Source organism: Schistocerca gregaria, chromosome X (assembly GCF_023897955.1).
Source record: "Schistocerca gregaria isolate iqSchGreg1 chromosome X, iqSchGreg1.2, whole genome shotgun sequence".
Taxonomy (NCBI): Eukaryota; Metazoa; Arthropoda; class Insecta; order Orthoptera; family Acrididae; genus Schistocerca; species Schistocerca gregaria.
The window spans coordinates 680,758,412-680,781,827 of NC_064931.1; the positions used below are offsets into that span (position 1 = coordinate 680,758,412).

Below are 23,416 nucleotides of genomic sequence, written 5' to 3' on the forward strand. Positions count from 1 at the left end.
AATTTTCCTCCTCCTCCTCTTCTTCCTTCACAGACTTTGGTAGCTGAGATTCTTGCAAGGGCCTATTTGCAAAGAAAGTGGGGATGTGATTGATAAAGAGCGAGTAGCCCTGGGCCCACAAGCCAAAGATCCTTCAGCCAACGGCTGGTGAGTGGCCTTTGATGTGTGGATTTCTGGCGAACAGGATCCTGAGGGGGGAGCCTGTCAGAGGTAGGTGCCAGAGGAAGAAGTTGCTTCTCCGGTCAGGTGTGACAAGTTTTCCCTGAAGATGGTGCCACAGTGATCAAAAGACAGGAGGGTGGTGGGAGAACTGGACTAGAAAAAACTGAGGTAGTGGGTGTGATGGTTGAGACCTTCGCATAACTAGTCATCAAATTACCAGGATGTAGGTGATCATATTTTTTTCTTGTCTCAAAATGTGACAAGTTTTCAATAGATTTATATTCCTGTATTTTCTGTTATATCTAGAAGATTGGGGAAACCAGTAAACATGGAGGGTGGTGCCCCATGCGACTGAAACACAGAGTTGGTTGTTCACCAAGACTAACTTCATTGAGTGTTCATCTGCAGTTGTCACATTTTGGGTCTGCCGTGCAGCGAGACGACATATGACCAAATTTAAGCATCGGGTGCACCTTAAAGATGATGGGATGTAAGGTTTCACATCATACCTGTACACCATGACTAAAACTTTCTGGGAGCACATTCCTTTCAAATGCTTCAGGTTAAGGCACCTGTATCTGTTCAGCTATCCTTGTAACCTTTTTGGATACATCAGGCAAAACGTATGCTTCTCTGCTCAAGATTAGCATGTAGCTCCTAGTTTGGAGTATAAGGTCTCTGTGGGAGATGATTCCTTTGACCGTATTCAGTTTTATGTGGGGGTAATGGTCACTGGCATGTCACCAAGACCATCAATGCCTGAAGAGCTGTAGAATGTGCATGGGAGAAAGCTTTGTTCAATAGCGATCCACTGTGAATTTTTCCCAGAGACTCAACTTCTCAAAATTTATCTTCAGTATGTTCCACAAAATAACAGCTTTGTCAGAGTAAAAGTATCACCATCAGTTCGAGTACATACCAAGTAGTGTATAAATTGTTTCACTCTCAGTCATCTAGCTTGTCTCTCTTCTCAGTAGGATTGTAAGTGTCCACATAGAAATGTCTTGGTCTACCTGACGACATGACTGGATCAAAACAGTCATTGTTTTTGGTGTAATTTGATGGGCTTCATGTGCGAATCATCCATCCCAATGATACTCTGATCAAGGGCTCTCCCCAGTCACCACCCAGTAGCAGTAAAGACCATCTGGTGACGCAGCTGTTGTCGGGAATCCTGATGCACCAGGGAGATAGGCACTTCCTCCTCGGCAAATGTGTCGAGCTAGCAGCTCAGCCATCAGTAGTGTGAACCCTGTATTGTCACTGGACTCAACTGAAAGGGTACAAAATGATTTCACCTTGTCGGACTGGCTACCGCATTGGCTTTGAAGTGCAGATAAGAGCATATGAAAGTTTTGTGCGCAGATGATCTTCACCACTGCATGCAGTGGGTGTTATTTGATGTGTCCTTCCCAAGTCGGTCCACAATACAGAAAAAATTTGGAAAATGAAGGTCAGACCCAGAAGTGGCCCAAACATTGCTTCAGTCAAAAGGTGATGTAATGTAAATGAATGTATATTCTGAGAAATGAAAATAGAACCTAGGGAATAGCCAGCGTGACATCAAATGGTGCCTCCTTGGAAGTAAGAGAAGGACGGATAGTCAGCAATAAGAGACTGCAGCACATGAAAGGTAGAAGGTGCTGCAATAATTTGAAGCCTTGTGCTTAACACAAACATACTCGCAAATGAATTGGGAGTCCTCCGAGTACGTGGACATTTGGAAAAGAATTGCATACAACAGACCTTTGGTCACTCTTGTTCACAAGATTTGTACATTAAAGCAAGCAAAGAGCTCAACAGTAAACCTTGGAATATTGTTATGTGAATTATGCACAATGTCCTGTTAACCCTAAATCTGATTAAGCATTATTTAAGAACTGCATGCAATGTGGGGTAGTGTGCTGTTCTGTGGTTGTTTTAACAACACAGAAATGTATCCTTTGGTTGACGTAACATTAAACTTGAATCAGACTGTCTAACATTACTTAACCTTTGAGTTACGTTCATCTATACTACTGGGCAGGGGCCGTACCATGTGGGTATCTGGTATGTGATTCTGTACACACGTGCAAGTGGGGAAGTTTGAATTTCCTGTGTAGGTCCTCAAGTTGTACTTGGCTTGTTTGCCCATTTGGAGGCAATTCAAGAGCAACATGCATCTTTGGTTTTAGAGCTACGTGGAGTAAAACGGGAGTTCCACCTTCTGATTAATCACAAGAACAGAGTTTACAAGGAGCTGAAGGATCATATTTACTGAGATTAAACTGAAAGACTGTTGACTAGGTTTCTATGAAACAAACTACTCACTAATCATATTCCACTATGGTGTACAGCAGGGATGGCGAACCTTTGTACATCCATGAGCCATTTTTTCCAAAGAAATGTTCAATATGACCATGGCATGCCATCAAAGTAATAATAGAAATAAATTTTGATACTGTATATTGCTCTATTTTGTGCATGTTATGACATATGACAGTGCATGAATGCATGCATATTTTAAGATTTGATAGTACATATGGGCTCTACTGATTAATGAAGGGAAAATACCTAAATATTTCCATATTAACGCTCTTCATTAACTATCAGAAATAGCCTTAAACAAACTTTTTAATTTATCTAAATAAAAGAAAAATTAAAATAACTTCTGCTGTCAAAATTTGATACCAAATAATTTATATTGGGTGTACACTTCATAACTTCTACTAGAATGCAAGCTGAGCTTGAGCCACCTGAAAAACAGTTTCTTAGCACGTTTTTAATGTTATTAATTTCAGAAAACAATGACTCACAGGCAGAGGCAGATGAAAATGTTGTCAAAATAGCAAACAGTACCGTATTTACTCGAATCTAAGCCGCACTTTTTTACCGATTTTTGTGATCCAAAAAATCGCCTGCGGCTTAGAATTGAGTGCAAACTAAGCGGAAGTTCTGAAAAATGTTAGTAGGTGACGCCACAACTAACTTCTGCCGTCGAATATATGTAGCGCTACACAGGCATGCTTTGCAGGCACAAAGATAAATACTGGCGCCAAAACCTCTGCGTCAATAAATAATTTAAAAAAAAAAAGGTGGAAGACGAGCTTTTTTTCTCCGCCCTATTTTCGACCACTGCATTTTCATACATTATGCAACAAAGTATATACAAATTCCGCATTGTTCATATTCAAATGTAGCAGCATTTCAATGTACTACAAAAATCCGACTGGCAAGACTGGGATGTTTGTCAATGTGGCCAACTCTACGTTCTGAATTCTTTCCTACCTGTGACAAGAGATGGTTGCTAGTAGGAGCTTTTACGAATTTGTATCACATGCAGTATTCTCTTCGCCATAAGAATAATATGAATATAAACATTTTACCATGTATTCTTTCGTGTTTGCTGCAATCTCATTTAAATCCTGTCTGCCTAATAAATTACGAAACTAGAGCGAGACAACAGCAAATGCGGAAGAATATACATATCATGTCATGTTTATATTCGTATTATTCTTATGCCTAATAGTAATACAGTCAGAAAGGAAGCACGGCAATTGACTAGATTTTTAAATCTGAGTTGACTCTAATTTCTGTGCAGAATGTAATGTACTAAAGAGGCATCTGCAAAGATTTACAAACGGAGAAAAATTTTAGCTAAACTCTCATTCAGAATATCTATCACACGCAGTCTATTATTTGGTTCTTGTTGACCATTATCAAGGAAAGCAGCAGTGTAAGTAACAAGAAATAGCAGTCTCTTGCCATTGTTTCGCTAATGAGATGATTTGTCTCTATTTAAATTAAAAAAAAAAAAAAAAAAAAAGAAAAGAAAAAGAAATTGTAACCGGCGGTAGCGTGCACAAAAGCAAGTCATGCCGCGAGCGGCGACAGTCCGTAAACACTCCTTATCATAATGCGACAAACAATGCATGACACAGTACCGTACTGCATTTTCAGCTTAGAGTGGCGTAAACACCTATAACAAAGAGAACGGCACTTATGAGAACAAAGCAAAATAAGCAATCAATTCAAACCAGACGAAGCACGTGAAAAAGGAAGGGTACTCGTATAAATACGGACGGAGCGCCTGACGCATAGCAACGGCTACCTGGTAAAGCTTAATTGCTAAGCTTACGATTCGAACCTAACTACTGTAGCTGTATCGTCATTCATTCCACCTAATTGTGTCGCATATATCAATGAACCAACTTTGTTTCGATTTGGAGGTGCAGCCTAAAACTTCTCTCCCCCCTTGAATTTCGAGTCTCAAATTTCAGGTGCGGCTTAGATTCGGGAATTTTTTTTTTCCTTGATTTCGAGTCTCATTTTTCAGGTGCGGCTTAGATTTGAGTGCAGCTAAGATTCGAGTAAATACAGTAACTTCTTGAGACAGCTGCATGTGCCTGGAATTGAATTTCATGTTTCCATGATTTTAAAGTAGACATTTTGCTCATACTGCCTCATAGTTTTTTAAATTCATTTAATTCCAATTCTTTACTTGTGTCCATAAATTTGAGTCCATACTGAATTACAATGGAAATAAATCAGCTGCATTTCAAGTTCTTCAATCTCCAACCGATCAATTTTGGACACGTTCAGTTTATTTGGTGAAGTTACATGTCAGACCAGAGCTGCCACAGTTAGTGGCCATATGCACATGAGGTGTACTTGCTTGTGTGAATGAATGGTGTGCATTTCTCTTTCCTGTTCTGGCAAAGGCTGTGGCCAAAAGCTTGTGTGTAAGAGTGTTAATTGTACCTGTCTGCAACTTAACATGTCATCTTTATGGTATGTAGCAATACATATTTTCCTATATTGTTGTTAATTTTTATTATTTAAATTTTACACAGAGTCTGCCTACTTCATCCATCGCCATTCAGCTGACGTGACAACAATTGTCTTGTTCACACCAGAACAGGCCTAATCATCATCAGCAAAGCCGCCTTGCCAATCAGATCACGTCGCCATATCACCTGACTGGTGAGAACTGAGGGCTCTCTGGGTGACGATGGAAAACACACACACACACACACACACACATTGTATACCAGATTCCCACATGGCACAGCCCCTGCCCAGTAGTATAGATGAACATAAAGGTTAAGTAATGTAGACAGTCTGATTCAAGCTTAATGTTACATCAACCAAAGGATACATTTCTGTGTTGTTAAAACAACCACAGAACAGCACACTACCCCACATTGCATGCAGTCTTTTTCCAAGCCTGAGTATCGTGTATTAATTACAAGCCAACATCGCCTTCCAATCCAGACTACACCTCCAAGGGGGTGTACACATTTCTGAATTTCAAGGCCCAACAAAGTCCTGTATTAATCATTCTCTATAACAATTTGCATTAACTAGCAGTTAGGCTACGGTGCATTAACTATATTACCTGTCTTTTTCTTGTTCAAATGTGGATACTATAATGCTCTCTCATCACAGAGGGAAATCCCTTCCTGTCATATTCCATTAAAAATATCTTGAACATCTTTTTTGCCATTATTGCTAAGGTGATGTAGAATTTCATTATGTATTTTGTTGTGTCCTGGGAATGTATTCCAACACAAACCTAAAGTACTGTCGAGTTCCCGTTCATTACAAGGATCACTGGAAGTTTCAAGGGTTTGAGAGTGGAAGAATTAAGTTTTACATTGTGTCAAACATTTTGCAACAGTACGACTGTAATTGCCGTACAAAAATATTTTTGCAAAGTAAGGTGCAAAATGTTCAGCAACATTCCAGGGATTTGTGATAGTAAATCTGTTAACAGAGATGTCAGGCATTACTTTGGGTAATATGATTGTAAATGCCCAGAACTTAGCCCACACTTGGGAGGATGTGGAGTGTGCTCTCCAGGTGAGATACATTACGCCCAACATGCCATCTTCCATTTTCTTATCAAAAATTAAGCCTCCACACTGTTTATCGGTTGAATAAAATTAAATTGGCCACATAATTATAGTGTTAGAGAACTCTTATACTGACTCTAATGACCTCATCCAGTTGTTCTAACAATTATGGTATGGGTTTCAATCCAGACAGCTGAAGATAAAGGTACTGTTACATCCACAACATGTGTGGTCACAACCGCAACATTTTTTAAAACAGCACTCTGCAGGAGTAAAGTACCCAATTAGGTCATCTAAGAGACTAGTGTGTTAGAACTTCATTAGTTCTTTGGTTTAGTAGGGATATTGTAACAGGAAAGTGACCACTACCAAAAGTGTCTCAATGAATGTTTCACTGGATTTTTCAGGGGAATCAAGGACTGCATACTGTGAGGCCTAAAGAAGATTAGGTACCACATGCAGCACGTTAAGTGGGGCTTGCTCACTGTAGGTGTCTGAGTGGATAAACATGCATACACTTCTGGTACCTTCTCAGTACTGACTCAGGTTTTGCAATAAATCTGATAATTTCTATTATTAGGGACATGATCATCCAAGTTCCTCAATTACTGTATTGAAACGCACACAGTAGATAAGTTGTCACCAGTTGACGCAATCAGGCAATGATTATAAAAACATCCAGGCAGGGAAAGTGAAAGCAGTGAAGATGTCTCAGATTCCTATTACTATGAGACTGGTGTAATATCTGTGCATTCAGTCAAGGAAAGGTTGGCGACAGACAGAATGTCCAGGTTTGGATTTGGTTCAGATTTTTCTTTTCCTTTTACTTTCTTAATATTTTTGTTGTGTTTCAGTTACTATGGGAATTTTCCATTTTTTATTCCAGAAAATAGCATGACTGAGACACTCTGTGGCTTGATGTTCATGACCCTTTAGTTCACTGGTATTTGTGAGGCCACAGATCAGCTGTTGTTTTGGGAGGAAAGCTTTTGGTTGTTTGTGTGCTCAAAGTTTATGCAATGCTCTTCTACAATTTTATCATTTGCTTTGATGCCATTCTCTCCAATATGAGGATCTCTCCCAAATGCATAATTCCACCAAGGCAGGAGCTACCTGACCTATTACACATTGGCTGGAGTCGTTCTGCCCTGGACTGGACAGGCAACTATTCCTCAGTGTATATGGAGTGTCTGCAGTTCAGTTATCAATAGTGTGATCTCTACCTTGTCAGGAGACTATGAATGAGAAGGTACTTCACGACACCTCCATGACATTAGAATTTAGATGCATAGGTAAGTCAGTTGGTTTAGGTGTGTACAAGATCTTCACACACAGAGGATGTGTTGGACGGCACTTAAGATGGCCTTCCCCAGACAGCCTGCACTACTGTAAAATGTACAGAAGAAAATCTAATCATGGCTGTGTTGTCAACATGTGGGCATGTCTAAGTAAAAACCCTCTCTGAATGCCTTTTACAACAAGGTGAAGTAACTACAGACCTACTCTGAACCCCGGCCGTCAGGAAAGATATGGGGTAGTCAGAGGATAGACTTGCAGCACAGAAGGGGAAGTAGACTAAATATTTGTGAAAACTGCATATATGTTCCGTGGCTGACTGAATTCAGCATGTTGCAATCGAAGTCTGTAAGTGCTGTGGTGTGGAATTTGAAGGCCTGGTTATGTTTCTCGAGAACCTATTTCTATGTGGTTTGTATTAGAGTACAAATTATCTGTTGTGACTGCACAGGACTAAAACAAGCAAACTACCAGGTAATCATACCCCCGAAATGAGCAATGGGCAAGATATTGGTCAAACATGCAGGTAAACTTGCAGACCGAGGAAGATATTAGCATCTAACATTATTTGAAGACGGCTTGCACATTCCTTTCCCTATGCAGCTGAAATATAGCATGTGGAGTTGCCTGAATGAGGGGAAATAAACTGCTTTTGAGACTGCCCTCAACAAGTAGCAGCTGAGATTGTATGTTGTATCCTATAGTGTCTCAACTTACTGAAATCATGTTGATGAACAAAGCCACTCAACAATTTTGGCTGCTATGGTGCCAAGTAAAATCTACATGGCAACTGAGGTAGGGCAGCTTGAAGAACAAATTGTACATAAAAACTATATCTTACCACCATGTACATCAGTGACTGTGTATCCATTTTCATCAGGGTATTTCTGGTCAACAGAAGAAAAATACAACGATAATTTAAAACACTATGACCACCTGGTTAATAGCATATTTGTCCACATTTGGAATGCAATACAGCAGCAACTCTGCACAATGTGGATTCAACAAGTCCTTCACCACTGTATCATGATCGCGCCTTGTGACATGAACAGTTATTCTGCTAGAACATGCTATCACTGTCATGGAAGACATCAAGCATGAAGTGGTGCAGGTGGTGCACAATAAAGTTCGTGCAGTCCACAGCTGTCGTGGTGCTTTGACTACTACCACAGGACCAATGGAAGTCCAGGTTATTGTACCACATAGCATAATACTGCCCTACTTGCCTGTGTCCATACTGCAGTGCATGCTTCAAGCCACCATTCACCTGGAGGGTGGCACATCCAGAGATGGCCATGAACCTGATGTAACAACCAATGAGATTCTTCCAGCTTAGTGACATGTTTTCACCGGTCCATCATTCATCACCGCAACCTTTACTGAAGCTGTTATGGAGTCATGTAAGGGTCGTCTGCTACAGAGTCCCATGCTTGTCATGGGCAGTGAGCAAGACGTTTTGGCTCAACAGTGTACAATGGCATGTGTGCTATCAACCCAATCTACAAAAGACTGGATCATGATGTCAATGTGCAACACATTGACACCATTTGCTGTGCCTGAGCATGCAGAACCCCCCGGCCCCAAAACACACATACACAAAATTGTTTGCCCTGTTCGAATTCACTCATACTAGATTAATCAATGTTGCTCAGATCACTTCTATACTTCGTCTGACACATAAGGTTTAGTGTCAGTTATAAATTTCCCCCTTTAAGTAGCTAGAGGTAGTGCTGCAGTGATAGATCTGCATTCAAATAAGCAGAAGCTGGACAACACATGCCTTCCATGTGGTAAATGTAATGCCAGAGCATGGTGTAAAAAAGGTTCATTGCATTACACAATTTAACTACATCTTCAATCTCTTAACACTCAATGAAGACAACGAGGACCATTGACAACAAAACAATGGAAAATTCTAAGGAAAACTTAAAAAACAAAAACAAAAAAAACAAGGATTACTATAAGCATTAAAAACCTTTAGAATGAAAAAGAGAAATTTACAAAATAGCCACAACAAGTAAGGTACTGAGGTACTTTCATATTATAAAATATATTACTGTAACATTTTAAGGAAAGTAGCAGAAGAAATTTAATACAGTACAGTCTTGATTATCCAATCTTCGGTTATCCGGCATTCTGTATTATCCGACCCTTTCACCACGCCAAACGTGTGCCAGCCGATGACAGGTCAGTGACTAACATGTTGTTTGTTGATACTCAGTTCATTGTCGCCGTATGCTACTCCTCACTCCTCAGTGCTACCTTAGATCTGTAGTGGAGTGGACGTGTTGCAATTTGTTTATTGTAAAAATTTGTGGTAATGGCTTCAAAACGAAAAAGGGCAGTCGTTTCAGTGGAACAAAAACTTAAAGCTTTAAAAAGAATAGACAATGGTGAAACTTTGTTAAAAGTGGTGCAAGATTATAAAGTCAGGAAAACAACAGTTGGAGACTGGAAAAGGAACTGTAATGAAATTGAGAAGTGGAGTTCTCAGCGAGCAACCTCAGCTGTTTTGGAAGATTGGAAAACCATGAAAAAATGTGATTATGAAAAAGTAAATGAAGCTTTGTTCCTATGGTTTACTCAACAGAGAGATAAAGGTGCATCCATGTCGGGACCTATTTTGCAGGAAAAAGCCTTAAAGTTTTGTAACGAACTAAATGAAGGTGAACCTGATTTCACAGCTAGTGTAGGCTGGCTGGACAGTTGGAAGAAAAGATACGGAATTTGGCAACTTAATGGCTGTCATGAAAAGCTTTCAGCAAATTTTGAAGCTATTCAATTGTTTAGGAATAAACTTCATAAGGTATTGGACAAGGAAAACTTAACAGACAACCAAATTTTTAACTGCGATGATACTGGTCTCAATTACAAAATGTCACCAAAAAAACATTAGCATCAAAGGCCGAAAAGGCATCGCCAGCCTATAAACATGGCAAAGAAAGAGTGACAATTCTTGTATGCAGTAATGCCATAGCAAATTTGAAAATGAAACTATGATAGATAAGCCAAAAAAAACTGAGAGCATTTAAAAATGTATCTAAAAATGCTTTACCGATGAAATATTACAACCAAACAAATGCTTGGATGAGCTCAGACATTTTTAAAGAATGGTTTTTTAACAAGTTTGTGCCACAAACTGAAAAGTTTTTGAAAGCCAACAACTTGCTCTGCAAAGCACTGTTGCTTCTAGACAATGTCACTTGTCTTCCTAATGAAAATGAACTTCAAGATCAAGATATAAAGGCCATTTTTTTGCCTCCAAATGTCACATCCTTATGTCAGCCTATGGACCAAGAGACCTTACAGACACTGAAGCGAAACTACCGCAGGAACTTGCTTTCCTCTTTAATTAATGCTATGGACAAGGGAGAAGACATGCTAGAGCAGTTGCGCCATATTAATTTGAAAGACGTAGCTTATGATGTGGCCCAATCTTGGGAGAGTGTTGGAGCAAATACAACTGCAAAATCCTGGAAAATTTTGCTACAGGAAAATCCTGAAAATTCTTGAGATGATGAAAATCTACAGCAGCAGACTGAACCAGAAAATACTACCCTGCTTTCATTTTTACGAAAAGTTCCGGGATGTGCTGACACCACAGAAGATGACATAAATGAATGGATTGTTCAAGATGAAGAATTTGAAGTGACAGATGAAGAAATAGTCAACATGGTAAACAAAAAAGAAGGAGGTGAAGAAGCGGATGTAGTGGAGGAAAGTGCACCCAAGATTTCTCACAATGAAGGACACAAGGCCTTAGAAACTGCTTTAAAATATGTAGAGCAACTGGAGGAAACATCGTCTACCAAAGTTTTACTTCTTAAGGGAGGTGGGGGGGGGGGGGGGGGGGGAGGGGGGACCGGCAAACAGCGAGGAAACAAAAGACAATTACTAACTTCTTCACACAGTAAACATCTATTCAGTCTAATTTGATTTGTATTGTATTGTATTGTATTAAATGTTTAACTCATTTAGCCTACTTTAGATTAATTTTTGTGTTTTTTTGTATTATTTTCCATGTTATCTGACCTTTCCGCTTATCCGACCTTGCAGCGACCAGTTTAGGTCAGATAATGGAGACTCTACTGTAGTATGCATATCATGTCAAAAATTTGCAAATCAGACTTTAAAATGAAACTAATATGGGATACTGTTAAAACAGACAGGGGAAGAAGCTTTAGAAAGTGGTGCTTTTCCACTACCAAATAGAATGGGAGCATTATAAAAGATTGTTCAAGTGTAGCGGGTATTTTTAATAATTTATTTTTAAAAGTAATTGAGAAAATTGTTTCATGAAGTCCAAATGCAAAAGAAAAAAAAGTACACTGAAGAATCCACATAGAGGAGATTTAGTGATATGAAAATTCGTCACACATCTCCCGCCTGACGTAAGGAAGATTATCATTAACCTAAAAGTGAAAGTTCACACAGAGCTGATGAAACCTCCAATAAGCACTAAACATTACAGCCCTGTAACTTGTTCTCAGTCGCATGTGTAAACCATCATGGGTTCAGGATAGATTACCACACACATTAAAATATGCCATTATTGGCTTCTCTACAAGAAAGGCAATTTCTCATTTTTCCTCATCATTTTCATCAATTTTTGTGAAGGTAATGTACTTGGGGGTTGTCAGTCACTCGTGTAGAAATAGGATACTTAGTCAAAGTTTGGATTTCAAAACGGCTGCTCTATTTGAAAGAAGTTTCCACCTTCAATGAGCAAATACTATTTTTTTCTTTTTTTCAAATGATAAAATATCATCAGTTGGGAGGCTCTGTGTCTTATCAAAGGTATCTGACAGTGCCAATAACAATATTCTATCAGAGAAACTGAGATTTTGTGGGATACATGGTTCACCACACACACAACTTAGTTCCTATTTAAGAAACAGTGAGCAAAAAGCTACATTAAGATGTTTGAGTAATACAAACAGGCACAGCATATCATCTTCATGTGGAGAAATCACAAGAGGCTTTCCACATAGTTCAATCATGGGCCCATTAATATTCTTGCTTTATAGTAATGATTTACCATTTCATAGGAATAAGGTGTCAAAATTAGTTCTTTGTAAAACTACAGCTCATCCAGATTTGCACCGTTAAAACATTATAAATGGACCACCTACTGTCAATGCTGTTTACAAAAAAGGGCACAATTTCTACATTTTTGGGTGTGTATACTGATGAAAACAAATTGGAAAACCATATAGCAGACCACCTAAAACATTTCAATTCAGCTATTATCGTAAGAATAATTGCCAACTTTGGAGACACACAAATCAAGTTAACATATTTAGCATATTTTCATTCACTAACATAACAGGGGATAATATTCTGCTGTAACTCCTCACTTACAAAAAAATAAAAAATAACACAAGTACATCTCACAAGCATTTGTTCAAACAACTGAGAATATTAACCACAGCCTGACAGTACACTCATTGACTCACGGAATTTGTCGTCAACTCTGCAACACACTTTGAAAGAAATATGACAGATTCACCAACACTATACTACAATGGAAGATGGTAGAGGGATTCTTGAATAAAACTAATTAGTCCACTACAAACCTTTAATAGGCCTGCAACCACACACACACACACACACACACACACACACACACACACACACACACACACACAGTGTCTCTGTTATCTTCTGTTCAACAGACATGTTCTACACGATAACATTATTCATGAATACCATCTATAACACAGAATTAACTAACACATTTCAAATACATAAACTTACGTTTATAGTCTTTCGCTGGTATCAGCTGGTCACGAACATAATCAATAACAACAAAAAATGGTTCTTCAGCATTGTTGTCAGATTCTGTTCTAAGAAACTTGGTAATTCGACCCACCATTGCACGAACATTTCTTTTGTGAGCTTCAGCATGTGCTTTGTAAACCGACAGCAGCTTAAAGATAATATAAATCACCATCACACCTGTAATTACCATACACACATTTTTGAAACAAACGGGCTGAACCAGTGTGTGTCTTAAAATTAATATTTTATTTAATTACACTAATACATATTAAAATTTTTAATTGTGAGATTTTTATCTATTAGAATGATAAGAAAATGGCTTGGCTTGGCACAGAGATGGTATGAAAATTAAATTAAATTTTATTCTTGTTATGCAAGTACATGCTATGCACTAACCTAAGTACAGTATCAACAGTATGCAGAAGAGTTTAATTCAGAAGTAGTTATGTATGAATGTATGAATTTTGAATATGTTAATGATGTAATTCCCCGAGTTCCACTCACTGGCTTTCACTGAATTTAATTTAGTTGAGTGAGTTTCGTTGCAATGGATGAACTGCAAAGCACGTCACCACAAAATGGTTTGTTGGAGATCGTTTACTATTCCCAAAAATTCCTCAAAAGTTGGTGAATATATCTACGAAATTAGTTACTTTATTTCCCGTATTTAACAAATAGGCACATGAATTCAAATATTACTGCCCTTTACTGGAGATAATTCATCTGCTCCTGTTTCTTAAACTCCCACTATATCCACCCTATTTGATGCATCAGTAAGTGGACACCCCCCCCCCCCCCCCCCCCCCCACACACACACACACACACCCAGAGTATGCCACAGGCAGGCTGTGACATTTTCTCCTTGACTGTGTATCATGAAAATAATACTTTGTGAATTGTGGAATTCCTGTACAACCATCAAAAATTCAATAATAAACCTTTGGCTTCCAGAAACAAAGAATCATTAAGAAACATTTCCTCAAAGTTAACTGAGCAGATGAAGGAAGAAGACAAAGTAGATGGAGAAGGGAGAAGTTAACAGAGCAGTGGTGGAAGTAACAATAAGTAGCTCGTACATCAAGAGTGTCACACACACACTAAAAAACAGTTAACTTTACCTGGAAAACCTAAAATTCAGGTTTCTCCATGTTGGTGTTGGGTCAACAATTGTATTAAAAACTACGGATCACTGCAAAGATGGATCCTAGCTTCCAATAAGCATAACCAGTGGTAGGTCTTGTGTAAGAGCACATGAACATCCTAACTTTCAACAGCTTGCGGTTTGAATACTGTTAAATGCAACATATATGCTGCAGCTGAAAGAAACAGCACTTAAATCTACCGTGCTACTGCTCTTCTACACTCCGTGAAACTTCGTATCGGAGTCAGGAGCATACTTTCAGTTGTGCATGTTTTAAGGAGCTTTTGTGCATATGCAGCTCACATGACCCAATTGCCTTACAGGCCATATACATATGGATTTGATAACGTGCACAGCTAGCCTTGTCACTCAACTAGACGTTTACATCAGTGTCACAAGGTGATAGCACACTGCTGCAGACTTTTACCCTGTTTTGCTCAGCATAAATCCTGCTAGATGATAGCACAGTCCTCAGATTTGCTAATTCACTCACTATATAGTAAAATTAGATCAAACGACTGTATATTCAAAAAGTTGTACTGACAGTAAACTTATTCTGTCAGTTTCTGAATGAGTTATAGGTATATTAACTTATGAATTTTGTCATACAGTAATCCATTTGAGGTACTGAGAATCGTGAGAGACTAATGCACATCGTCGTAGATTGGGAGACTAGCATTTATTCATGCTTCTGAAATCTGTTGATCTTATGATGAGCAGATTTATCTGTGCTGTAGGCCCACACTGTATATATGAAATTTCACAAAAAGCTGTATCACTGGTTTCTCTGATATTCACTTAAATGTGGGATTGACAGCAGTGCCTCATTAGTATTTTAGTCAAGTGACCATGTTGGTAGACATTACTACTTAAGTTTAACATTTCCACAATGATTGGTTATTTACTGTGCAGGAATTGGCTTTCATGCACAGTGTATACATGAACTGTGTTTCATCTATTTTAAATGCTAACAGAAAAATAAAGTTTTCAGAAAGGGTTGTGTGTTGTGCTTGGGTAGTTCAGACAGTAGACTACTTGCTCGGAAAAGGAGAAGTTCCTGAGTTCGAGTCTTGGTCCAGCACACAGCTTTAATCTGCCATGAAGTTTCATATCAGTGCACACTTCACTGCAGATTGAAAAATCTCATTCTGGGAACAGAAAGGTAAATTACCACAAAAAGTAAGTCACAAAGAAACTATGGCCTCCGAGACACAGATCCTTTGATTGAGAGAGTGACAACATCAAATAAGTGCGACTACAAGCGAACGTGTAACAAGTAAGTGTGCAGTTAGCAAAAGTTATCATGTGTGTGCAGTGTAAGAATATTTGATTTTCGGACCAGAGGTAAATTCGTGAACTAATACATCTGTTACGGATATTGCACATTCGTCCGAAAAAATGGAAAAGCACGAAAACCCCCACTTACACAAAAATGCGAAATGGAGAGTTGCGAAATGTTACACATTATCTCTTTATTGCTCTAAACTATACTTAATTATGTACAAAACAACAAAATTCCACAAAAACAATTCTTTCCTTGTCAGATAAACTATGCATCTTATTTTTTACTATTATTATTGCTGTTGTTATTACAATTGGTAGTGGCTGTAGTTATATACACTTCTTGATAACCGTAACTGTTACGCCGCAGAAGCTATTAATTTCACTCTCTCAAATTTATCTGAATCTAGAAATTTGTGAACACCCAGAATGTATACTCACAAGTTGCCACTGAGCATAACTCTTAGCTGCTAACGCAAATGGCAGACAAAGAGCCTCTTTTAGTTATGGGAGAAAACAGGGAACTGTGTTTCAGAAGGAAATATTAATATGTGAAGCATCGAACAGCCTCACAGCAGCAAATGCACATGCAAGTGAGAGATCTGCAAGAGGTTTGGTTACATTACCCACAGCCAACAACTGAATAATTCTCTCCCATTGTCCCATTCAAAATTAACAAAACTGAAATTTTTTATAACTTCCAATATAATTTCCATGTCTTGTTCCCACATACTGAGTAATGGATTTAGTGAGGCATGTAGTGCTCCTTTAGGTCAGGCCAATTCACAGCAGCCACTAAAATATACTTTTATGACAATAGCGACAGGGTGGGGTGGTTAATTAACCACCTGTTTCACTGCTGATATCACTTGATACACGTTCAGAAAAGGCTATAAACTACGAAGTACTATAAGCACTGAGGAAAAAATACACAGCAAATCATAAAGGAACATTGCTGTTTAGTGAAATCATTGTAGATGGAGGTACAGCTCACGAGACACAAGGCAATCTGATTTTTATTTTTTTTAATGGTACCTGTAGTTCAAAACTCAAATATCATTCACACAAAGCATGTCAACATAGCTCCCAAAAATTGTTGAGAAAGCTGACTTCAAATTTTTAAGAATGTCTATAGTACCCTACAGCAAGGTTGTCTTTTAGATGGTCCCTGTAGCTCTGTGGCAGATTGCTCACCTATAATGTGGGTGGTACATCTTCAATTCATGATTGTTGTAAAATTTTACACAAAGTTACATGTTCCACGAGCATTTCCATTAGGCGTGAAACACACGAGGATTAAGAAAATTAATTTTTAATGTTTTTTTTTATTTTAATAGCACCATTAACTATCTTTTATAAAATATCAATATCTAAGAATTTATACTTCCAATGAAAATTGGATTTTTTGTGTGATATGTAATCATAAATAAGAAGACTTGCATTTTCTATAAAAAATGACAATTAGATCCATCTTACAGAATGAGACTTTTACTCCACAGCGGAGTGCGCGCTGATATGAACCTTCCTTGCAGATTAAAATTGTGTCCAGATCAAGACTCTAACACTTATAAGGCCCCAATTTCAAGTCTCAGTCCAGCACACAGTTTTAATCTACCAGAAGTTGCTTAGATATGTGTTACATTACCATATATTTGATAAATTTTATGTTTAAATGACACAGGTATTCAAACTAAATAGAAAAGTGGAGGGGGGGGGGGGGGGGGTAGAAAGAGGGTAAAACGGAAAAAATAACTGAAAGGAGACTCTAGCCTCTAGCACTATCAATTTTTTTTTCAGCTTGTATTTTATGTTTCACAGAAATGTTATCAGAACTAGCACCTCTGATTAAAAATTCGCATTAGCCATGAATCGAATCCAGGACCTATACATGGCAGATGAGAATTGCACCACAAAGCCATGCTGCCTGTTGAGAAAAACTAATCTAATTTTAGTGTATAAAGATGGTTGGAAAACCTCGAAGTCGATTTTTCAAGAATTTTTCAGAGTTGCAACAGTGTTCTGTTGAAATTGCTTCTACCTTTTCCTTTTACCTCTCGAAAATACTGAATTTTTTAAAAATTTGGTCTCAAACTGAAAATTTGAGGATAATTATTTCTGTAAATAAGAAATATCATTCTACTGTCTGATAAAATAGAACAAACACTTTTTCCAACTCTGCTCCAAACAATTATTTTGCATCCATGACAGAGGTTTTTAGCTTATGTTCAACCAAGATAACTTACGTAAGATGATGAGCAAAAGGAGCACATCAGTTTTTATACTTTCAACTCAGCACTGTTCAAAAACTAAAAGTGTATTGAAAATACAGTAGAGTCCCACTACCCCGAACTCCACTATTCTGAAAATTCACCTATTCCAAACAGAGTTCAGAAAAACTCCAATTTTTAAAAAATTAAAAACAGGAGAAATTAAAAAGATGTCCATGAAAAATGTACGTTTATTATTGTACAAAGAAGTTAAATACATAGAGCTTAAGCATGATGAAAACATCTGAAACCATATTGAAATGAAAGCTGGTTACTTGCAATAAAGTACATACAGTACATGTCAGCTCCATTTATACAACCTGTCGAATCATTTTTAATCACTGATAAACACAAAAAATAATCAATTTACACACACTTAAGAAGTAAGTATTTTTTTCTGATAAAGAGCACTGAATCAACTTGAACACGAAATGTTCCACCATTGCCACATAAATACACTCCTGGAAATGGAAAAAAGAACACATTGAAACCGGTGTGTCAGACCCACCATACTTGCTCCGGACACTGCGAGAGGGCTGTACAAGCAATGATCACACGCACGGCACAGCGGACACACCAGGAACCGCGGTGTTGGCCGTCCAATGGCGCTAGCTGCGCAGCATTTGTGCACCGCCGCCGTCAGTGTCAGCCAGTTTGCCGTGGCATACGGAGCTCCATCGCAGTCTTTAACACTGGTAGCATGCCGCGACAGCATGGACGTGAACCGTATGTGCAGTTGACGGACTTTGAGCGAGGGCGTATAGTGGGCATGCGGGAGGCTGGGTGGACGTACCGCCGAATTGCTCAACACGTGGGGCGTGAGGTCTCCACAGTACATCGATGTTGTCGCCAGTGGTCGGCGGAAGGTGCACGTGCCCGTCGACCTGGGACCGGACCGCAGCGATGCACGGATGCACGCCAAGACCGTAGGATCCTACGCAGTGCCGTAGGGGACCGCACTGCCACTTCCCAGCAAATTAGGGACACTGTTGCTCCCGGGGTATCGGCGAGGACCATTCGCAACCGTCTCCATAAAGCTGGGCTACGGTCCCGCACACCGTTAGGCCGTCTTCCACTCACGCCCCAACATCGTGCAGCCCGCCTCCAGTGGTGTCACGACAGGCGTGAATGGAGGGACGAATGGAGACGTGTCGTCTTCAGCGATGAGAGTCGCTTCTGCCTTGGTGCCAATGATGGTCGTATGCGTGTTTGGCGCCGTGCAGGTGAGCGCCACAATCAGGACTGCATACGACCGAGGCACACAGGGCCAACACCCGGCATCATGGTGTGGGGAGCGATCTCCTACACTGGCCGTACACCTCTGGTGATCGTCGAGGGGACACTGAATAGTGCACGGTACATCCAAACCGTCATCGAACCCATCGTTCTACCATTCCTAGACCGGCAAGGGAACTTGCTGTTCCAACAGGACATTGCACGTCCGCATGTATCCCGTGCCACCCAACATGCTCTAGAAGGTGTAAGTCAACTACCCTGGCCAGCAAGATCTCCGGATCTGTCCCCCATTGAGCATGTTTGGGACTGGATGAAGCGTCGTCTCACACGGTCTGCACATCCAGCACAAACGCTGGTCCAACTGAGGCGCCAGGTGGAAATGGCATGGCAAGCCGTTCCACAGGACTACATCCAGCATCTCTACGATCGTCTCCATGGGAGAATAGCAGCCTGCATTGCTGGGAAAGGTGGATATACACTGTACTAGTGCCGACATTGTGCATGCTCTGTTGTCTGTGTCTATGTGCCTGTGGTTCTGTCAGTGTGATCATGTGATGTATCTGACCCCAGGAATGTGTCAATAAAGTTTCCCCTTCCTGGGACAATGAATTCACGGTGTTCTTATTTCAATTTCCAGGAGTGTATATCATCATTTGGTATTGATGAAATATGCTGTTCAACATAGCATACGGTGAGTAAACAGCATTTGTCACATCTGTGTGTGATATGAGTTCAGTTTGAGCATTCACCTCCCCCTTGCTTTCCTCCTCTGAGCTGATGAACCTTGCAGCATTGCTATGATGCTTCTCATGGCCATTGTTGTCAACAGCAGTCTTCTTCTCAATACAGCTTTCTTCTTTATCTTCATAGCCAAGGATTTTCTTGACTAGTGGAAGGAGGTCACTGTCTTTCACTGGCATAAAAGTTGTTACAACAAATTCCTATGTTGGCCAGAGATTTTTCCATGATCTTTGTAATACACCTTTTGTGGTGTTATCCCATGCTTCAGAAAACCAGTAAATCACATCTTTTATTGTAATTTTCTTAAGCTTTTGTAGGATTGTGATTGCATTTTCATCTTCGCCAAGTAAGGTGCAAAGCAGCACTTCCCTGTAATTTCGTTTAATGACCTGCAACACACCTTTGTCCTTAGGCTGAAGAATTGAGGTTACATTTGCTGGCAGAGAAACTACTTCAATGTCTCCACAAGCAAGTTTCATTTCTTCTGGGTGGGACATAGTGTTGTCTATAAAAAGCGGAGCGTGATTAGGCAATCCATTTTCTTTATTGAACACAGTCGCCTTAGGGACAAATTGGGTGCTCAAACCATTTCTTGATCAAGTCACACTCCATCCAAGCATTATCTTGATTCTTATACACTACTGGCCATTAAAATTGCTACACCAAGAAGAAATGCAGAGGATAAACGGGTATTCACTGGACAAATATACTATGAACTGACATGTGATTACATTTTCATGCAATTTGGGTGCATAGATCCTGAGAAATCAGTACCCAGAACAACCACCTCTGGCCGTAATAACTGCCTTGATATGCCTGGGCATTGAGTCATACAGAGCTTGGAAGGCGTGTACAGGTACAGCTGCCCATGCAGCTTCAACACGATACCACAGTTCATCAAGAGTAGTGACTGGCCAGTTGCTCGGCCACCATTGACCAGACGTTTTCAATTGGTGAGAGATCTGGAGAATGTGCTGGCCAGGGCAGCAGTCTAACATTTTCTGTATCCAGAAAGGCCCATACAGGACCTGCAAAAAGCGGTTGTGCATTATCGTGCTGAAATGTAGGGTTTCATAGGGATCGAATGAAGGGTAGAGCCACGGGTTGTAACACATATGAAATGTAACGTCCACTGTTCAAAGGGCCGTCAATGCGAACAAGAGGTGACCGAGACGTGTAACCAATGGCACCCCATACCATCATGCCGTATGGTACGCCAGTACGGCGATGACAAATACATGCTTCCAATGTGCGTTCACTGTGACGTCGCCAAACATGTATGCGACCATTATGATGCTGTAAACAGAACCTGGATTCATCCGAAAAAAAATTACGTTTTGCCATTCGTGTACCCAGGTTCGTCGTTGAGTACACCATCGCAGGCGCTCCTGTCTGTGATGCAGCGTCAAGGGTAACTGCAGGTATGATCTCCGAGCTGATAGTCCAAGCTGCTGCAAACGTCATCGAACTGTTCGTGCAGGTGGTTGTTGTCTTGCAAACGCCCCCGTCTGTTGACTCGGGGATTGAGACGTGGCTGCACGATCCGTTACAGCTATGCAGATAAGATGCCTGCCATCTCGACTGCTAGTGATACGAGGCCGTTGGGATCCAGCATGGCATTCCGTATTACCCTTCTGAACCCACCGATTCCATATTCTGCTAAGAGTCATTGGATACTGACCAACGCGAGCAGCAATGTCACGATACGATAAACTGCAATCGCGATAGGCTACAATCAGACCTTTATCAAAGTCGGAAACGTGATGGTACGCATTTCTCCTCCTTACACATGGTATCGCAACAACGTTTCGCCAGGCAACGTCGGTAAACTGCTGTTTGTGTATGAGAAGTCTGTTGGAAACTTTCCTCAAGTCAGCACATTGTAGGTGTCGCCAGCGGCGCCAACCTTGTGTGAATGCTCTGAAAAGCCAATCATTTGCATATCACAGCATCTTCTTCGTGTCGGTTAAATTTTGCGTCTGTAGCACGTCATCTTCGTGGTGTAGCAATTTTAACGGCCAGTAGTGTAATACACAGGAAGTGGGTTGATGTTAATGTGTTTGAACGCCTGTGGTTTCACTGATTTGCCTATACCATCAGCGGAAGGTTGTTTGTTGTTGAGACATTGCTGCAAGCTAAGACAGTCAGACAATGTTTGTCTATTTTAAACCCTGGGGCAGATTTCTCTTCTTGCAAAGCAAGACGTTTGTTAGGCAAGGCCTTAAAATTTAGTGTGGTTTCATCCACATTGTAATCTTGCTGCAGTGAGCAGTTTTGAGAAGAAACTAGGTGTTTAAATTCTTTTAGGTAACTGATAGCTGCATCATTGTCAGATGACACCTTATACTCAGCATTTGAGAGTTGTCTAATTCTGCGTTTTTTTCTTCAGAAGAGAGAGAGAGAGAGAGAGAGAGAGAGAGAGAGAGAGAGAGAGAGAGAGAGAGAGAGGAGGAGGAGGAGAAGAAAACAACAACCACCACAGCTAGCTGAAAGTGATGGGTCACCATCCATAAGCTTGTTCAATTGAGGTGTATTTTCTTTTACCAAAGGATCAAAAATGGGGATTCCTGTCTGTCTTTCTTGAGCAAAAATAAGGCCTTGACAAATTATTCATATAAAGAAACAGTCATTTTTTGCCACTTTTCAAGAGTGAAACCACTTTTCAGTTGAAACAGAAAAAAACTGCCCAGTTTTAAAGCAATTTTTTGTTTGGTCACTAATCATTGCTTTTCTGACACCATAATTGAGTGATAATTTAGTAGCACTTTCTCTGCTGTCCAGTCTTTTTAACACTTCAAGTTCTTGTTTTAAAGTACACAAAGAAAGACTTGGTTTACTTGCCATGTTTAATATTTAACAGCTGACATCAAGGGCTACAAACATAAATAAAAAAGGCACAGTGACTCGGTAAACTAACTCAACACTCATGCAAAAAAAGCTTAACAATAAATTTGCAGTAATGTGTTTGGAATGCGGGAGGGAGAGCGGTTGGTAGGGCGTCTGCGCTATGAATCGTCGAAGCTCACTAGCAGATGTCCCCACTCACAGACTAGTTTACTGACCCGTCTTTGACGAAAAGCAGGAACATTTTGTTGCTGCGTATCCCCAGTGTGTTAGTCAACAGATGACTCCTAGAACATCATTCTCTTCATGGCCTCCAGCAACCCAGCCCTGGAAATGCATCCATGTTGATTTTGTGGGTCCATTTCTGAATTTGTTCTGGCTGATTGTCATTGATGTATTTTCACATTTCCATACATGGTATAGTGCCCCTCGCTCACTACTGAGGTAAGGTCTTTCACTTATTCTCATTTCTGAAAACAGATCCCAGTTCCTGCCTCAGGCTTTCATGACTTCTTTGTGTAGTCAGGCATGCGCCACATTCATTCCCCTCCCTTTCACCCACAATCTAATGAGGAGGTCAAGCACATGGGTCACGCCTTTAGAGACACAGATGAAAAAATAACTGCAAGACTTCCTGATGAATGGACATTAAATTTTTTTCTGACAACTTAACAAATGATTCCTATTGGTTCCCATAACCCAGCGTAGCTTCTCCATGGGTACCAGCCAAGGACGCTCCTCCATCTCCTATGTCAATGATCTCTCCCGCGATGGAGTTCTGGTGTATCAAGCTTCAAGCCAGTGACAGCAGCTTGGGCACATGGTTTTGTTTG

The 23,416-nt window shown here is 40.0% G+C and overlaps 1 protein-coding gene across 5 annotated transcripts in view; it reads right to left on the reverse strand.

The window, feature by feature from the left end:
- Positions 1 to 23,416, reverse strand: part of LOC126299616 (inner nuclear membrane protein Man1) — a 315,326-nt gene that overhangs the window by 98,951 nt on the left and 192,959 nt on the right. For all 5 annotated transcript variants that reach the window (XR_007552835.1, XR_007552834.1, XM_049991654.1 and 2 more), the window contains one exon: positions 13,050 to 13,250. Coding sequence is in view for 3 of the 5 variants with exons in the window: in XM_049991654.1 (XP_049847611.1) it covers positions 13,050 to 13,250 (201 nt within the window). In the remaining 2 variants the exon portion in view is untranslated. The remainder of the gene's footprint in view (positions 1 to 13,049; positions 13,251 to 23,416) is intronic.